General features: G+C 35.0%; 2 protein-coding genes across 2 annotated transcripts in view; one reads left to right on the forward strand and one right to left on the reverse strand.

Moving 5' to 3' along the window:
- LOC117173914 (lipase 3-like) overlaps positions 1-2,488 on the forward strand; it is an 18,315-nt gene extending 15,827 nt beyond the window's left edge. Inside the window, exons 6-10 of the mRNA XM_033362561.1 lie at positions 1,098-1,344; positions 1,422-1,574; positions 1,644-1,731; positions 1,812-1,954; positions 2,318-2,488. Of these exons, the coding sequence (XP_033218452.1) occupies positions 1,098-1,344; positions 1,422-1,574; positions 1,644-1,731; positions 1,812-1,954; positions 2,318-2,488 (802 nt within the window). The remainder of the gene's footprint in view (positions 1-1,097; positions 1,345-1,421; positions 1,575-1,643; positions 1,732-1,811; positions 1,955-2,317) is intronic.
- A 9,118-nt stretch (positions 2,489-11,606) lies between these two features.
- On the reverse strand, positions 11,607-11,947 carry LOC117173915 (peroxidase-like). The gene is made up of 2 exons (XM_033362562.1): positions 11,873-11,947; positions 11,607-11,789 (listed from the first exon to the last, which is right to left on the reverse strand). Exons 1-2 carry the CDS (start codon positions 11,930-11,932, stop codon positions 11,607-11,609), a joined length of 243 nt encoding a protein of 80 aa, XP_033218453.1. The 5' UTR covers positions 11,933-11,947.
- Between the last annotated feature and the right edge of the window lie 5,097 nt (positions 11,948-17,044).

Below are 17,044 nucleotides of genomic sequence, written 5' to 3' on the forward strand. Positions count from 1 at the left end.
TCTGAATTGTCGACTGAAATTAAAATCCTAAGCTAAAAAATATCGACCTCCCTGTTTTACTGACTGATGGTAAAATAATAGGATAAAATTACCTGATTTATCGTTATTTTTATTTAATTTACCCTGCTTTATCGGTGGATAATAAAATGACCATATAAAAATACCTAACTTCTGTTTTACCGACAGATGATAAAATGATAGTGTAAACGTTACCGACCTCCCTGTTTTATCGACATATAGTAAAATGTTAGTAAAAGAATTACATATGGCAACAGTGGGCAACCGAGAAGTTTTCTTAATAGCAATGGAATTCTCAATATAAATATTTCAGGGTAACTTTTAGAAACAAAAATAGTTGTTTGTATTTTATTCGTTTAAAACATTTTTCTAGATTAGTTACATTAAAACGCATCAGAACTGTTCTAAATATTTTATATTTTAAATTGAAATGAAAAATTTCAAATACGATAAAATATTTCTCCACTTTCCTTTAGGGAGGCTTTTTTTAGCACCTTTCTAATTTATTTTTCAGGTTTCAAGAATTAAACTATTTTAAAAGTGCGTATCTAAAACTTTAATTTGTAATTGGAATAAGAAATATGAAAAATTAAAAGCTTTAAATATTACACGAATTGTTGAATGGGATAAATCACTTTGATATCATAAATTAATAGCATATATAGGTGACCTAGGCGAAAAACCAGCAAATGGTCATTTACCGACATACGATAATGGTTCGTGTCTGTGCTAATAATAGAATTAATTACCGACCTAGATTCAAAGGTTCCACGTAGGTGGCGAAATGGGCTAGGCGTATCTGAAAGTTCTAGAACTTTCGAGTAATATAGGAAGAATGGGGGTAGCAGCCAACAAAAAAGTGCAAAAAAACTACTGAAATAGCACAGGCACTAACCATTATCGTCTGTCGGTAAATTACCAGTCTCTGCTCAATTGTTGTTTCAGTTCGGAACAGAACCATTATTTCAAAACTTTTTCAACTTTTTCAAACTTTTTCAACTTTTTTAAAATTATATTTAAATTAAAAATATATGTTCTAAAAGGCTTTTTAAAATAATACAAATAACGTTTCTCTTCAGTTGGCACGAAATTGGAATTTATGACATGCCGGCTACAATAGATATGATTTTGAAAAAAACTGGAAAAAGTCAATTATATCTGGGATGTTTTTCACAAGGATGTACTGCATCACTTGTTATGGGGGCTCTGAAACCTGATTATAATAAAAAAATTCGTTTGGCTGCAAAAATGGGACCTGTTGCATTTTTGGGAAACATGCAGGGCGGTGGGAAGATGGTATTGCCAACAATCACGAAACTACTAGTAGTGAGTGCAAGTATTTATTATCACTGTAAATTTGATTAAAATAAATATAAATTTTTATAACTTTTTGTAATTTTCAGCCCATCTTAGAACGATTTGGTCATTTTGATGTAACAACGATAGCCTTATTGACAATTTTAGTAACAAAATTGCTCAAGATGCATATAATTATTCCTGTAATCTTCAATGCAATTTATGCATTTGTGGGTCCTGGTCACTCAAATGACAATGAAGTAAGAATTTATTAAACACTTACATACTGTGTATTCAGTATTCAATTTAATAAATATATGTTTTTTTAGCAAGCAATTAAAATGGGTGCACCATTCTTACTTGGAGGAATTTCTTCTAAACAAGTCCTTCATTACGGGCTTGGTGTTCTTAATCCCAGTAAATATGAAATTATTAATAAAATAAATAAAATAAATAGTTAATGAATTTTTTAAATAATTAAAATTTATTGATTGCAGATACTTTCCGACAATATGACTATGGTAGTGAGAAAAATATGATCGCATATAATTCAAGTGACCCTCCAGATTATCCATTGGAAGAAGTTACAATGCCCATGGTCATTTTCCAAGGCAAAAATGATTTTTGTGCAGATCCTTTGGTAAGCTTTTTATTTTTTTTTGTACAGTAGCACCTCGATTATCCGAGATAATGTGGGGAGGAAATACCGCGGATAAGCGAAAACTCGGATAATACGGAAGAAGTACAAAATTCGGAAGAGTTATTTATTTTTGATATATTTTAAATAGAAAAATAAATATAAACTTTTTCAGCTGCAATATCTGTTTTATTAATGATTCTCCGGATTATGCGAGCATACACCTCGGTTAATGCGGAGTGCTTGGATGAGTCCCGTTGCCTCGGATAACGCGGAGCCTCGGATAATCGAAGATCGGATAATCGAGGTTCAACTGTATTAAAATTTGATATTTGTTTAAACAATTTATTCGTGTCAATATTTTAGGACGTGGAGTTATTAATGAAAAGGCTGCCTAATGTTATTCAAAGATTCATGAGGCCAGTCAACCACATCGATTTTGGATATAATCGAAATATAAGAAGTCTTGTGTATAATAAAATTGTGGAGTTGTTTAAAAAGTCTGAAAGTAAAATATCAAGGAATATCAGGAACTAAATAATTTTGCAACAGGTGTATACTTATATTTTCTTGTTATTGATTATCAAATTATATTATTAATAATATATATTTTCAAATTGGAAAATGAATTAAGTGTTACAAAAAGATTAAGACCGACGAAAAGAAAGAAAATTTTATTAAAAATTGCAAACTACCCTTAACAGAAGTCGATAACAGGATTACAAGCATTATTGAAATTCTTTAAAAATATTATAAAGCTTCAAAATCTTTTAAATAGTTACCAATTCCTAAAATTTTCTATAAATCCATTAAAAATTTTTAAATGCTATACAAATTTTAAAATACTTACAAACATTGTGAACATTTTTTAAGTCCCTCGAAAATTTGAGAAACCAAAAAAATTCTGTGAAATCCTTTGAAACATTATTAAATCCTTCATATCCTTTGAAATTATTAAAATCCGTAAAAATGACTAGAAATAAAATTTATTTTATTCCAAAAATTTCTGTATAAATTTGTTGAAATTCCTGTGAAACTGATTGAAATGTTTGAAAATTGTAAATATAAATTGAATTATATTTATGAATTGAAGTTCTCAAAAAAATTAAACTTTTAAGTTAAGATTCATACCTTGAGTTAAAAATTAATTTCGTTTTTTACATATTTCTTTCTTTGGTGAAAAATTAGTTTTTCTTTGCATTAAAGATTAGTTCTTTAACTGAATATTTAACTATTTTAATTTTTGTTTAGAGTTAAGTTTTTCGTTTACAAAACTAATCTTTTTCTGAAAAGACGCAACTATTTAATGAAAAATTAATCATTTCTGAATGAAGGTGAACTTTTTTGTTGAAAATTCATTCGTTTTAATGAAAATTTGTATTTTTTTCTTGAAAATGCATAAATTTAGTAAGAAATTAAACTATTTGGTTAAGAGTAGAACTGCTTGATTGAAAATTCATTTTTTTTAGTTGAAAATTTACAATTCCCTTTTTCTACACTTTTCACCTTTGCTCCCTTTTTGTTTATACTGCTATTACATTTTTTCTCCCTTTAATGTCACTAATAAGGGAAGGTGATCTGAATTAATGTACTCATCTAACTCTAGTTTCTTGACCTTCTCTCTTACCTCATAATCCACTATCATATAATCAATCAACGTTCACCTCTTTCCTCCTGTGCGTGTATATTCTCCTTCCTTATCTCCCTCTTTATTTCCATCAAAATAAACCGCATTGAAATCTCCACCTCTTAGAAGCCAAATCTTGTCCTCATTTTTTAAATTATTTCTTTCATCTCCTCTACATTCTCCTGAAAATCACCGTTCACATAAATCCCCAATATCTTCCACTGCTCTCCTCCCATCTTTACCTCTTCTACTATTATTCCTTTTTTCTTTTCTCTTGCCTTTTCTTATCTTTCCCTATTTTACATTCGTTGCTTACTCCCATCGCCATTCTTCCCATTTTTCTGCCCTTTTTATTCTCCCTCTTTGCATTTTGAACTTGCTATTTGTAACCTCTTGGTAACCTTCCTCTCACTTTTTCCCATCCCTTTTCATCTATCCACGTCTCCAGAATTATTAGCACATCCTATTGTGAGAAATTTCTCATAATTTTTCTATCCTTTCCCTCAAATTCTGTTATATTTCAGACACGTATCTTTTATTCTTCCCTACTTTCATTTCTCGTCTCTTTTTGCTTTTTACTATTTCTTATTTTTTTCTCACCCAACCTCTTTTTTGTCATCACCTCCCTATTATGTTTCCATTTCTTTAGTTTCACCAGTACCTGATAATGCAACTGTGTAATTAAAAATTAACCTGTTTCGATTGAAAATTAACTATTTAACGTTCTGTTTCGAAAAATTGATCGCAAGTGATTCTGCTTTCGCGCACTTTTTAAGGCCTAAAAAGAAAGAACAAGTTCGTAATCCAGCTATTTTAAATGGAAATTCAAAAATTGAGCGCATTTTCGAAATATTTCAGATTATTTTTCTTTAAAATTTAAAAATTCTATGTACGGCTGTTTATGGCAATCGGAAACTTAAAAAATTGATCCTTTTGACTTTTATCGATAAAACGAAAATTATCAGTCACAGAATTTCGAAATCCGATAAAAAGCAAAATAAAATGAACATTTTGAGCCAAACAACGCACGATATGAAAAAAAGTCTAGAGAAGAAAAACGTTCATTTTTTAAAGTAATAAAAGATTATCATAAGAACTTTCTAATTTTGTCGGAAAGTTTGTAAATTTTGATTATAAAAAAAATATTAAAAAGTCTAAACTTCCATTTTGCGGTCATGCTATGCAAGATACGAAAAAACGAATGAACTAAAATTGCGCTCCCTGGAAAGATTTAAAAATTTGTCATTAATTATTTTTTCGATAGGACACGTAGTTTTTGTTTTTAATCGTAAACGTATTAAAAATAAAAAGTTAAAGTTTTGGAATAACTGCACAAGCTATGAAAAAAATAATGAGAAAAAACTTGTTTATCTAGAAAAGAGATAAAAATTTTAAATAATTATTTTTTGATAGGATGTGCAGTTTTTATTTTATTCGTAAAATACAGCATAAAAAAAATAAAATAAAATTTTTTGATAAATGAAACGAGCCATAAAATAAATAAATAGCCAAAGGATACTATTCTAAAAAATAGCAAAAACTCATTCAAATTTGTCATGAATCATTTTTGATAGGATACATTGTTTTTGCTTCAATCGTAAAAAATAGAATTCGAAATGAAAAAAAGTAAATTTTTTTAGCAGCTTTTATTTAAATTGGATGAATATTTTTAATGCTAAAAATAAGAAAATGAAAATACTCTTGTCAAACCTCCAAGCGAAGCAAGCCGCGCGCCCAGGGCGCGATAAGCATGTGACCTCGCAGAGGGTAGATTTTTTTTTGGTTAAAAATACATACTTTCATTAAGCGATGTCGTGATATAATTTTTCATCAATTGAATACGGATTTCATTTTTCAACTTAATGCTCAGTATATGTTAAAAACCATACACGTACCACTTTAACATATCAGAATAAGAATATAATTAGAATATATAATAATAATATAATAGAATAATATATAATAATTGCAATATATATATAATATAATTAAAATGTAATTATTTCAAATTATTAATAATAAATTAAAAAATTGTACTTCTTAACATTTCAAATAAGTGCATGAATGGCAGCCAATGACGCGCCTTATGCATCGCATGCGCAGTAGTGCAAAATGTCCATGTTGGGAGCAGTGGTTGTTAATTCGCTTTTCCAAAATCTAATGAAATATGCTCATTTTGTAACCAATCCCGGGTAGAAATTATAACTTGGTTCTCAAGAGGCTCTGTCTAGATTTTCTATCGAGGCCCTAAAGTGGCAATCTATCGAGGGCGTAAGCGAAAGCGTCACGCTCAGCTAGCGAGGTCATCAGTAGGCAACCCAATGAGGGCCTATTAATAGGGTCTTTATAGAATTTAGATAGCCCCTCACACACTACTATTCAAAAGCATATGCTACTGTGTTTTATTTTGTAGATTGAAATAAAATATTATTAAAATATATAAATATTGATTATGCTTTAAAATTCTGAAGTGTGATGCTATGGTTGCAGTAGTATTAAAGTTTAACCAGCACATTGCCATAATCTATTACCAAAAATTTTTATTCAAAGAAAGAAAATACTAATCCAATTGTAAAATACATTTTCGATTATTAACTATTCTCCGTACGTTATTCTAAATCTAAACTTATTGTTAAATTTTACTAGAGGAGACTTATTACTAATAACTAAAGATAAATGCAGTTTACTAAAATATCCGCAAATGCTGAGAATCGAACGCACGCACCGCAGGCTTATAAGTCGAGCGCCTAATAACCACAGCTACAATGCCACGCTGAGTGCAGTATCATAAATGCTTGATGGCACTCATCCAATACTTTAGAAATTAGGAAAAAAGGTTTTTGAAGCTCGATTTGTTATAAATTATTTTTAAACGTACTTACGTGATTTCAAATTAAATCGATCTATAAGAAAATTTCTTTTCAAATTTTTAAGACACCAAATGTTTTTAATTTTTTCATAAAAAAATGAAATTTTTCAAAGTTTGCATCGCGGTAATTTTTTTTAATGTGTTCTTTTTTTTAAATTTAAGCATAATTAAGCATAAGAACATTAATGTACCTTTTTGCACTCACAGCTGCATTACCTGTTTTACCTGTCGAGGGCTTTACAAGGTACCTTCAAGAAAATAATTAATTGATAGAAGTTATTTTTTAAATATATCTTTATGAATAAAATTTTGTATCTAGTTTAATTTAAAAATATAGTGTTAAAAAGTGAGTATATAAATAATCTAAGACAAGCAGTATACGGCAATGACCTGTCGAGGGCCAGCAGAGGGAAAGCCAAGATTCTTCCAGCTAGGAAATATGGCTGCGGCCTCGTGAGAGCCAATATTTAGTTTAGGCATAAAGAGGCAATTTCTACCCAGGACGGGCCTGTACATACAGCTATTGTGTTCTGAGATTCACTAGGGACGACTAGATCTAATAATCCACTATGTAACTTTTTTACAGTATTTAATTGCTTGAGATTTAAAAATGAAAAATTTTGATCTCTAAGTTATGCAGCTTTCCAAACTTTTCTCTTTACATTAGGTTTGAAATTTACTTTTACCCCATCTTTACTACACGTTAAAAATATACTGGTAAAATCATAGTCAAAGATAACAGGAGTTTAGCTTGTGGGATTAAAATGTCTACAATTGATGATGCGTGCTCATTCTACCTCATGCTCGCTATAAATTTCGGGCCTAACTGTTATCAACACTTCGCCTCCCATCTCGTATTGTCTTTTCAAAAAATTCCTATCTTTTCTAAAATATTTATATTCATTTAGTTCTCGGACTGCGTTTTCTATACCCCCGCGAAGCCATGTTTTAGTAAGTACAATAATGTACCATTTTGTTACAGTTATTTCCGAAACGCTTCGGACGCGACGAAAATTAATACGTAGCCCCCCTCCCGCCGACATTTTGATAATATATTTGAAGAAAAGTAGCGGACAAAGTAGTTAAGTTAGGGTGCTGTCAGGTCGCGGGACTTACTTCCTTACAGATTGAGAATTAGAGTCCACAATCTTCGGAATTCCTTACCCGAAATTGATTTTCTTGTTTTCTTAGCCTTTGTTTCTCAATTTCTCAAGTTCCTTTTTTCAGTTTCCTGTAGTGGTCTCGTTGCATAATAGTTTGATCCGTATGAAAATTTATGTCTACTTTATATTTTGATTTCCGCTGTAGCACAGAGATAGATCAGCTAAAATCTCTTGTACAGGTACTTTGGAGGACCCTGCTCGTGTTCTTGTACACGAAATTGCACACGAACCTGTTGAGATGATCTTTTCGGTTCTAATAAGGATCCTTAATAATAATAATAATAATAATAAATAATAAATGATCCTGCAAAAGCACCTGCACAGCAATCTATTGCGAAAAGTCATGTCACTTACAGCTAGAAAGGTGCCTTCCTTTTATTCCCTTGAAGATTCGACGCACCATCGAGAGAGCCCTGCTATTAGTAAAATCGTGCGAATTAGTTTTTACGCAGGTTCATCTATAGGATCCCGAACATGTTCCTGTACATGAATGCACACCTCAATTGGCTCTGTGAAGGAACATGTATAGGATAATTCAAATTTTAACTCGCATACAGGTTTGTTTGCAAGATTATTTACAGTTTTCTTTGCCAATTTCCTGCACGGAAACCGTCAACCACTAGCTGAAGATTCCGGCACGCCAAAAAAGATGATGTTGTTTGGGCGGTTTGGTTAAGTAACAATTTCAGTTACAATTTCCTCTGAACTTTGACTTGGGTTGATTTCTTCTCTGCCTTAGTTCAATTTTTCAGGATAACTAATACGTTTCTCATAAACAGTTTTTAAACAGTGCAAATTATCCTTGGGCTGTTTATTATCTTCTGCAAGTTTTTTATAAGATGATTTATGATTATAGATCTTACCTCTAACAGACTAAAATTTACTTACCAGACAATCGTTTAATTTAGAGATCTTTCCAAGTCAAACCGAAGGCGTCATTATTAAATATACCAGAGTCTTCCTCCATATTATTAAGTCTTTTAAAGATGTTACTTAGCTTAGTTAAAATTTTCGAGAAAGCAGGCTCAACAGATGGATCCTCTTTTATTGGCGTTGTCGAGATGAATGAAGTTTGCATCCTCGTTGGAATTGTGGGATTTGCAAGTAGAGAAAACTCTCACGATTATCTGATTCCGTTTCTGCGCTTGTCTAGCACACTCTAAGATTTTTCTCGACATCCGCATCCCTAGTTGACAGAACTTCTCTAACTGACAAGGACGTTGCCAATGACGTTTTTGGTCAATTTAGTATAAGCTGCTGCATCATCGATGGTACGACTTTGTAAGATGGTACGACATTGTATTTAAGTTTGGGCCTTCAGTAAATAACAAATAGTATATTTTATTCACTGTGTGCTCAAGAACTTTTTATTAACATTATTGGAGAAGCTAAAATAATATGCTTTAAAATAGATAAAAATGCGAATGAAATCATTTTTTTAAACTAGCACTTAACTCAACAAAGCATAGACGTTGGAATTCACAGCACAGTGTCACCACGAAAACAGTAGTCATCCAAGATATTTTTGAATGTACTTTTTTACGTTGCCTCGATAAAATTCATGGGTAGTTAATTTTAGTTTCGAATCACTCGAATAGGTAATAAGTTTGATCTACACATAATGAAAGGAACTTCGCTATATAGCTTGAAACAATTTCCCGCAAGTGCGGATTCATATTCGTGGTAGGGATCTTTTCTAGGTCAGGAGAGTCATAGGCACAACCTAATAGTTTGAACGTCTCGATGAGATGCCCATGTTCTCTTTAGGTTTTTAACTATGGCAGCTTTGAAGTAGCTCTAGTTCAGCAAGTCGTTGCTCATATGTGAGATGCTTCATGCCCACCGGTATTTTAGATGCCCAGCGTAGCAAACTTTGCAGGGTATTGATATCCTTCTTAAAGGATGGAGATCAGATCTGTAATGAGAATTCCAAAGAGGGTTAACATACGTTTTGGAAATCTGCTCCGACAGTTGGGGCGCTAAAAAGCGGAAGGATTTGCGTACCCTATACATGAGAGTTTACTTTTCTTGAAATTTTCTTTATTTGCTCTTCCTGTTTGAGTTTACTAAAGATAGTTGCCTCAGGTCCACCTGCGAGGAGATTGCCTTGATCAGTGTTCCACCCAAGCAATACTCATTGCAGGGATTTTGTTTTCCCAGGTGAAGTACTGAACACTTTCTCCCGTTAAGTGTTAGAAGCCAATTCTCTATCCACCTTAATAAACGATCTATGTTCTCTAGCATTTCCATATAACAAGAAACCTCCCCAAACATTTTGATGACATTCGCGATCTCACTGCCATCCCTCTTCATCTCCTCCAAGATATCACCTACACAGAAAGAAATTTAGGGCGACTGCGGTACTTATACGTAGCAAGTAATTTCGCTCTTTTGTTTAAAATGCAATTGTTTGGTTAAAACTATATATTTTTTTGATTTAACTATTTTGTTAAAAATCCAGCTTTTGTGTTCAAATTTAGCTGTTTTTGATTTAACTTGAAACATATTTTAGTAAAACTATCAACTGTTACATGTTTTGTTAAAAACGCATCGTTTTAGGTTGAAAATTTAACTCGTTTTGTAAGTTGAAGTACTTTCTGAAAATTTCATTTTGTCGTGTGAAATTTATATTTTTGGCTTTTTTTAATTGAAAACTATTTCCTTAAGATGAATTTTAATCCTTTTCGTTGAAAGTTTAATATTATTTGTAAAAAATTCAATTTCTTGTGGAAATATTGTCTTGCGGGATTAAAAATTCAATGTTATGGATGAATTGTTTATTCTTTATTGAATGAAAAATCTTTCGATGTCGAAAATTAACTTTTGTTGCAAATTCTTGTTTTGATTTAAAATTTCATCTCTTTTGGTAGAAATGTCATTTCTTTGGGTTAAAAATGCAACTATTAGTTGGAAATGAATTTATTTAGTCTAAAAGTTGAACAACTCTTGTTATCCCTAAGAAATGATAGGGTGGAAGTGGAGGAGGGAAAACGTTCACATAATAAACGGGGTAACACTCCTAAATTCGTTTTCAAATTCTTCAGAATAAGGTTTTCTGTATAATTTGGTTTTCTTCAAATATCTTAAAGTGTGAAAAAGTTTATAAATTATGGTATAGTGTTTGATATATTGATTAATATTGATAATTAATGGATTTAATTTACGGACTGCTGACATCTTAGTACGGACGCGAACCATTTCTGTCTGTCGATAAATGACTAGTCGCTGGTTCACTGTCGCTTTGCTCGGAAAAGAAGCATGCCGCCGAAGCGGCCTAGGTACACTACTCTTGTAATAAAATAAGCCAGAAAATAAAGAAAAATTTACATTTATACAATTTTATGAAATTTTACGAAATTACTTAATTGTATTACATAAAGTGATAAAACGAAGTTACATGTGCGCTTCAGTGCGCGTATGTTTTGCTAGTATTGAATAATTTAGAAAATGATCAAAACACTGAGCTTTTTGAAGATGTTTTAAAGAGGATCAGTATTGCTCTGTAAATTTTTCCGTACTGCTTCGAATTAAAATTGACAGTTCTTATCGAGCGGAACTATTGCCGAGAAACATATTACATTGTTTTTGTTCCTGACTATGCTAGTGTGTACTTTCCTTCCATAATGATAAATCGATCGAAGGAATATCTTCACATTTAAGCATGGATTCCTGTAGAGCAATATTGCAATTCAGACTTTTTAATCAGATAAATAAAATCTTTACTCCCTTAGGGTAAAAATTGTTCCACTATTTCCATTTTCAAACCAGAGCGGTCACTTATCCTTGCTCTAATAAATTGTTTAGTCGAAAGATAGAGAAATGTTGGCCCACCGAAGAATTTGGTATATTTTTTTCCAAATTCAATCCTACTGATAAATCTACATCAGCTGGAGTCTCGCATAGTTCAGACAATTTTTTAATATCCTGAAAAGGGGACATTTTAACTAGATTTCGAGAAACATACTATCATTTACGATAAAAAACTATAAAAAAATATCATGCCTCAGAAGAAATTGAATCTAAAAGGTCATCCCAGTTAGAAGCTTCTGGAAGTCCGTAGAGAATACGATAATCAATGTAATGTCGAAGACCGTGGTCTCGATCTCTTTGAATATCCAAGACTCGAAGATCAATTCCCAAATCCTTTGTTAATCTGCCTTTGCGCCGAAAAAGAGTGATCTGAAAGATAATATTCTGGATTATATATCATATTTATTGACTTAGAAATAAATAATGTAAGGAAACATTCGTTTTTTAACCACCTTTTTATCGTAGTACTTATCAGCTCCATCTTGAGGCTGGTTAAATAATCCCCTCGCCATATTATCAAAATGTCCATCTTTTTCGACAACAGTGGGAATGAAAAAAAGTTCGCCTATTCTCAAGGTAAAATTATATAACTGATGATTCTCTGTTATGAGTCTAAGAAATACATGTTTTTCACACATTTCACGTATTGTAAACATTTTAAAATCATTTTCTATTGTTTTCTATTTTCTTCTATCCTATTGTATCCCATTTCATTGGGTTTTATTCCATTATAACTTCCGTTCTACCGTGCATAAAAACCATAAACCATGAACGCTTAGTAATAAATGAAATTTATTTATTTTCTGGAACTTAGTAGTTTTATATTAATAAATAAAAGTTAAAAAGAAAATTTTATGCAGTGAATTTCAATCTTACCTAAAATTAAAGGCAGCGACTCATTATATGAAATAATCTTATATACAGCAATCAGAATTCTTCTTGTTTCTTGGAAAATCTTCTCGTCGGAACAATCGAAATTTAGTTTAGCCAAGAATTTGGCAATTCGATATTGTTCTCTAAGAAGAATAATCTGCAGAACTACTAATTCCGGATTTTGATTTATTCTCGAGTCACCTGGCAGGATGTTGGAAATTTTAAATGATTATAGCTTGTGAATACAATATCTTTCACATTGTCTTTTAAAAACATAATACAAATGAAGTCCGTTTTGTTTTATTAACTTTAGAAAAAGGTTTGGTAGTAAACAGTTAGTCAAAAACAATCTGCAGCAATTAATTTTTAACGCCCAGGATGATTCTATGCATTCGATCGGCCGTGTCAATTGTCTGCCTTTAAACTCAACTGATGAAAAAACGGCTAATACTAGGCGGTAGTTTTCTGCAGCAAGGGAGACCCCTATATGAATTACTGTTTCTCTAGGGCATATTAAAATGGGTTTTCATTTGCAGTGCTCCCTGATTGAGATGCAGTGCTGGGCAGAAGGCGTTCTGCCTTAAAAAAGTATGCCGCCAATCAATCTCTAAAGGGTTTTTAGAGGAGAGGAAGGTTGATATTCCTATTCCATCAAGTGGATTTAATACAATTTCGGCGAGCTGCACAATCGCTGGTGTGAGGTTGAGGTGCTGAAAACTCAACGGTCCTTAAAGGTCCTAACTCTTTTGAGCTTCGAGTGTCTGCAAAGCTTACATGTTTTGTGGAATTGACAGAAATACAACTGATAGAAGCGCTTTGAAATCCGAAATAGCAGACGCTTGACTTTGCTAAAAATTGTGCGAACATCATTCAAAATGCTGCATAATCTTTCCATTGGAATAATAATCAAGCAACTATATTTACAGTAGTTATTTACCTGTACAAGCGTGCGAGGAAGGGTTTCGCTCGGATGTCTTTGCAGAACTACCTAACTATTTTCAGTCGCAACATGCCAAAGAAGAATCATTCTAAATGGCCATTTGTGTATGAAAATTAAAAAATTAAAATCAATAGATATAATAGAAAGAAAAAGCATAACACACTTCAGGAATAATGCTCCATATATATATAATTAAAAATTTGTCATAAGGACAACCGCAGGATTTCGCCGGAAGCGGGTGCTAATCTGGAAAACTGCACCCGCTTCCAGCGAAATCGCGGTAAAATTTCAGCCACCACCACGTCTCACGACTGTGAGATAGGTGGTTACAGTCTATAAAGGAATCAATACGACGATCCAGCAAAAACCTCGTGCACCCTAAGAACACGGAGCGACCCAAGGACAACCGCATTCTGAATTTTTCCCGCAAGTGTTCTAGCATATTGTTGACACGCAGGGATGCTTTTTAGGCCATCAGCAAGTGAAAGCTTAGCACTTCTAAGCGCGCCGACGATAAGGACGATCAATTTAACAGAATATTTCGGGTACAATCGTTGCAACTCCTTTATAAGGTCTCGACCCCTCTCTTTCTTTTCATTCTCCTTGGTTACGATGTTTTTGTCAGCTGGTGCCGAAGATTCGATAACAAACATGGTTCGCTTCTTGAAGTCAAGAAGAGCCATGTCAGGCCTCGAGTAAGCAACAGAAACAATTGTCGAGAATAAAAAGTTCCAGTATATGCGACACTTCCCCTTCTCGACAATTGACTCAATTTCCCTAGGAGCATTTAGAGAAGCGCTATTAAGGTTAATGCCGTAGGAGTGACAGAGATGGTAATAAAGCACTCTTAGTGCCGCATTGTGCCTTTGAATGTAGGTCGTTCCCGCGTGTGTTGGACAACTAAATAGTATGTGAGCTAAATGCTCGGGGTGTGCATGGCACGCCCTGCAGCTATCATCGGGAATGTCTTGGCTCAAAATGTGCCGACGGCATGTTAAGGTGGAAATTACACCGTCTTGGCATGCAAAAATGAAACCCTCTGTACCAGACTTCAATCCGGGCGATTTAAGGAAAGCAAACGTTAGCTCACAAGACATTGACTGATCCTGCACATTTCTGTGGAAGATACCGTGCATCCTCATATCGAGCAGCTGTTCACGAAAGTTTTTCTCTTGTGCTTTTTTAATCCGGGCTTTCAGGAGTGAGCACTCGAGATAGATAAGATTTGATGCATTATTCCGCGACCCCCTTGACGGCGTGAGATGTACAGTCGCGAAACGGAAGACTTAAGATGCATGCTTTTGTTCATGTGCATAACCTTTCTTGCCCCGATATCAAGGGATCTGAGCTTTTTCTTCGTCCATAGAACTACTCCAAATGAATAGAGTAGTACCGGGACGGCAAGCATGTTCGTTGCAGATACTTTGTTCCTCGCCGACAGTTCGAAAGACCAAATCTGTCGGATGAGACGTTTGTATCGGCTTCGGAGAGTATCCTTTATCGATGTCACATCCTGAATGCGGCTGTGTGGCACGCCCAGGTATGTATAAGATTCTCCAGCGCAAAGATGTCGTATAGCGCTTCTATCAACAAGCTCAGGATCCTCAGGGATGCCATTAAGTTTTTCTCGCTTCAAATAAACCTTGGCGCATTTATCTAACTCAAATTCCATTCTAATTTCCTTAGTATATCGTTCGACAATCCCTAGAGCTAAATGTAGTTGCTCTTTGTTTTTAGCATAGATCTTAAGATGTTCCATGTAAAATACGTGAGTGACCTTGTACTTTCGAGCTGCAGGTTTGCCGCACAAGTACCCGTCGGAATGGCGCAGTGCTAGAAATAGTGGCAATAATGTAAGGCAAAAGAGGAGTGGGCTCATGGTGTGGCCCTGAAAGACACCTCTCTGAAACGTGACCTTGTTAGTTTTCACACGATTTTTGCCAGATGAGATAGTAAATCTGGTTTTCCAAAGCGGCATCAATCTCTCTATGCACCCAACTATTTGCGGATGAACCTTTAAGATTTCCGAAAGACAGATGATAAGTCTATGGGATGTCGAATTGAAAGCTTTCCGATAATCAATCTAGGCCATCGATAGGTCACGCTGGTAGGATGCTGCATCTTTGCAGACACATCTATCGATGAGCAGGTTCTCCCGACAACCGGCTACGCCTTTCTTTGAGCTGCGTTGTTCATACATTTCTTGCCACACAGGTTCAATTGCCCGAACAATCCTATCATTTAGGATAGCTGTGAATATCTTATAAAGCGTGTTCAGACAAGTTATTGGCCTCTAATTCTCCTGGTCAGCTAAGTTACCTACTTTCAGCAGAAGTATTGTGCGCCCTTCCACCAACCACTCTGGAATCGGCTCTTCCGACTTTAAATATGAGGTGAAAATACGGGCCAAATGCTGATGGGTTGAACAAAGCTTCTTCCATCAGAAGGTTTTGATACAATCTGGTCCCGGTGCGGAATAGTTCTTCATCCCTCTTAATACTTTTTTCACCTCCTCTTTACTGATGGGTGGGCATTCTTTCTCAGGTGTTATGAGGGCAACACATAACTCCTTGAAGCTCTTTATATTTTCTGAGTCTTCGTCCAGTCTATGCTGAACTTCGTAGACTTCTCTTCAAAATACTTCGACCTCCTCTGGTTTGGGTGGGTGTTCGACAGTAACTGGAGGGTCTTGGAAGAGTCGAGATGGGTCAGAGAGAAACTGTTGATTTTCTCTGACCCACCTCTCCCTTCGCTCTAGACTTCTCTTAGCGCCAGATAGTATCCGTATTCTCTCAACAATATGCTGTCTGAAGGTCGGCAGCTTTGACTTGCTAAGTGTGTGATAACGGGTCCGGAATTCGCGCGTGAACATTCGAACCTTGGCGGTAAAATTCCTGCCAGATGTGATGTAGTCAATCACACACTGAATGCGGGACGCGTACTGTCTTGCCCAGCCTATCTTTATGGCAAGTTGATGCATTCATCTTTTGGTCTTATGATCAGCCGTTGGTTTTGTTTTACGGTTCGCATCGGCCAAAGCTCTCGCTGCATTATACACACGATAATTGATAGCCCAGAGGTCGGATTCTCCGGAAAAATGTCCACGAAGCTCGTCATCCATTTCAGCCAGATCTTTGGCATGAGAGAAACCTTGGTGTTGATGTTTCTCCGGTTCGTAAAGCATCGCTCTTCATCTATTGGATGTCTGCCCGCGGTTGGTCTTAGTGTCGCCTCTCTTTCCCTGTTGCCGGCATGTTCTAGCTGTGGTAGAGTAGGCGTTCCGCTTACATAGCCCCTTTTACGGAGTAGTTCAGCATGGTATCGCAGACGTTGCGGCACTCTAGCAAGTCGTGATTCAGTCGCTCCGTCCACCCGAAGGTCACGAGATCCCGCCGATCCATCGCATTGAATCCATTTTCATTGGCTCCCCCAGCTCTAGATTGTTCGGCATTGTTGGCCGACCCATTGTCGGGAGCCCTGCGCGTTTTGTTGTTTTGAACCGCACTTCCTACAACTATATTTGGTGTTGTCATTCTTGTTCCCACGAGAATCTAGGGAAAGGGGTTCGTCCATCCTTATAGAGTCCCGCGTGCAAGGATAAGGCTGCGCACTCTGAGAGGTCGCCCGGTATCCCAGAGTCACCGTTCTAGATACGTCACCCAGGTGCAATATAGCTTTGGGCATGGTTTTCACACCTCCGCTTGGGGGTTAATTCCTTCGGGACCACCCCTGGACAATTGTCCACGACTGCCTATTTATTTTTGTAACCATATTCAGCAGAAACCCATGGTACAGGGACCCTCTATCCGCA

Source organism: Belonocnema kinseyi, chromosome 5 (assembly GCF_010883055.1).
Source record: "Belonocnema kinseyi isolate 2016_QV_RU_SX_M_011 chromosome 5, B_treatae_v1, whole genome shotgun sequence".
Taxonomy (NCBI): domain Eukaryota; kingdom Metazoa; phylum Arthropoda; class Insecta; order Hymenoptera; family Cynipidae; genus Belonocnema; species Belonocnema kinseyi.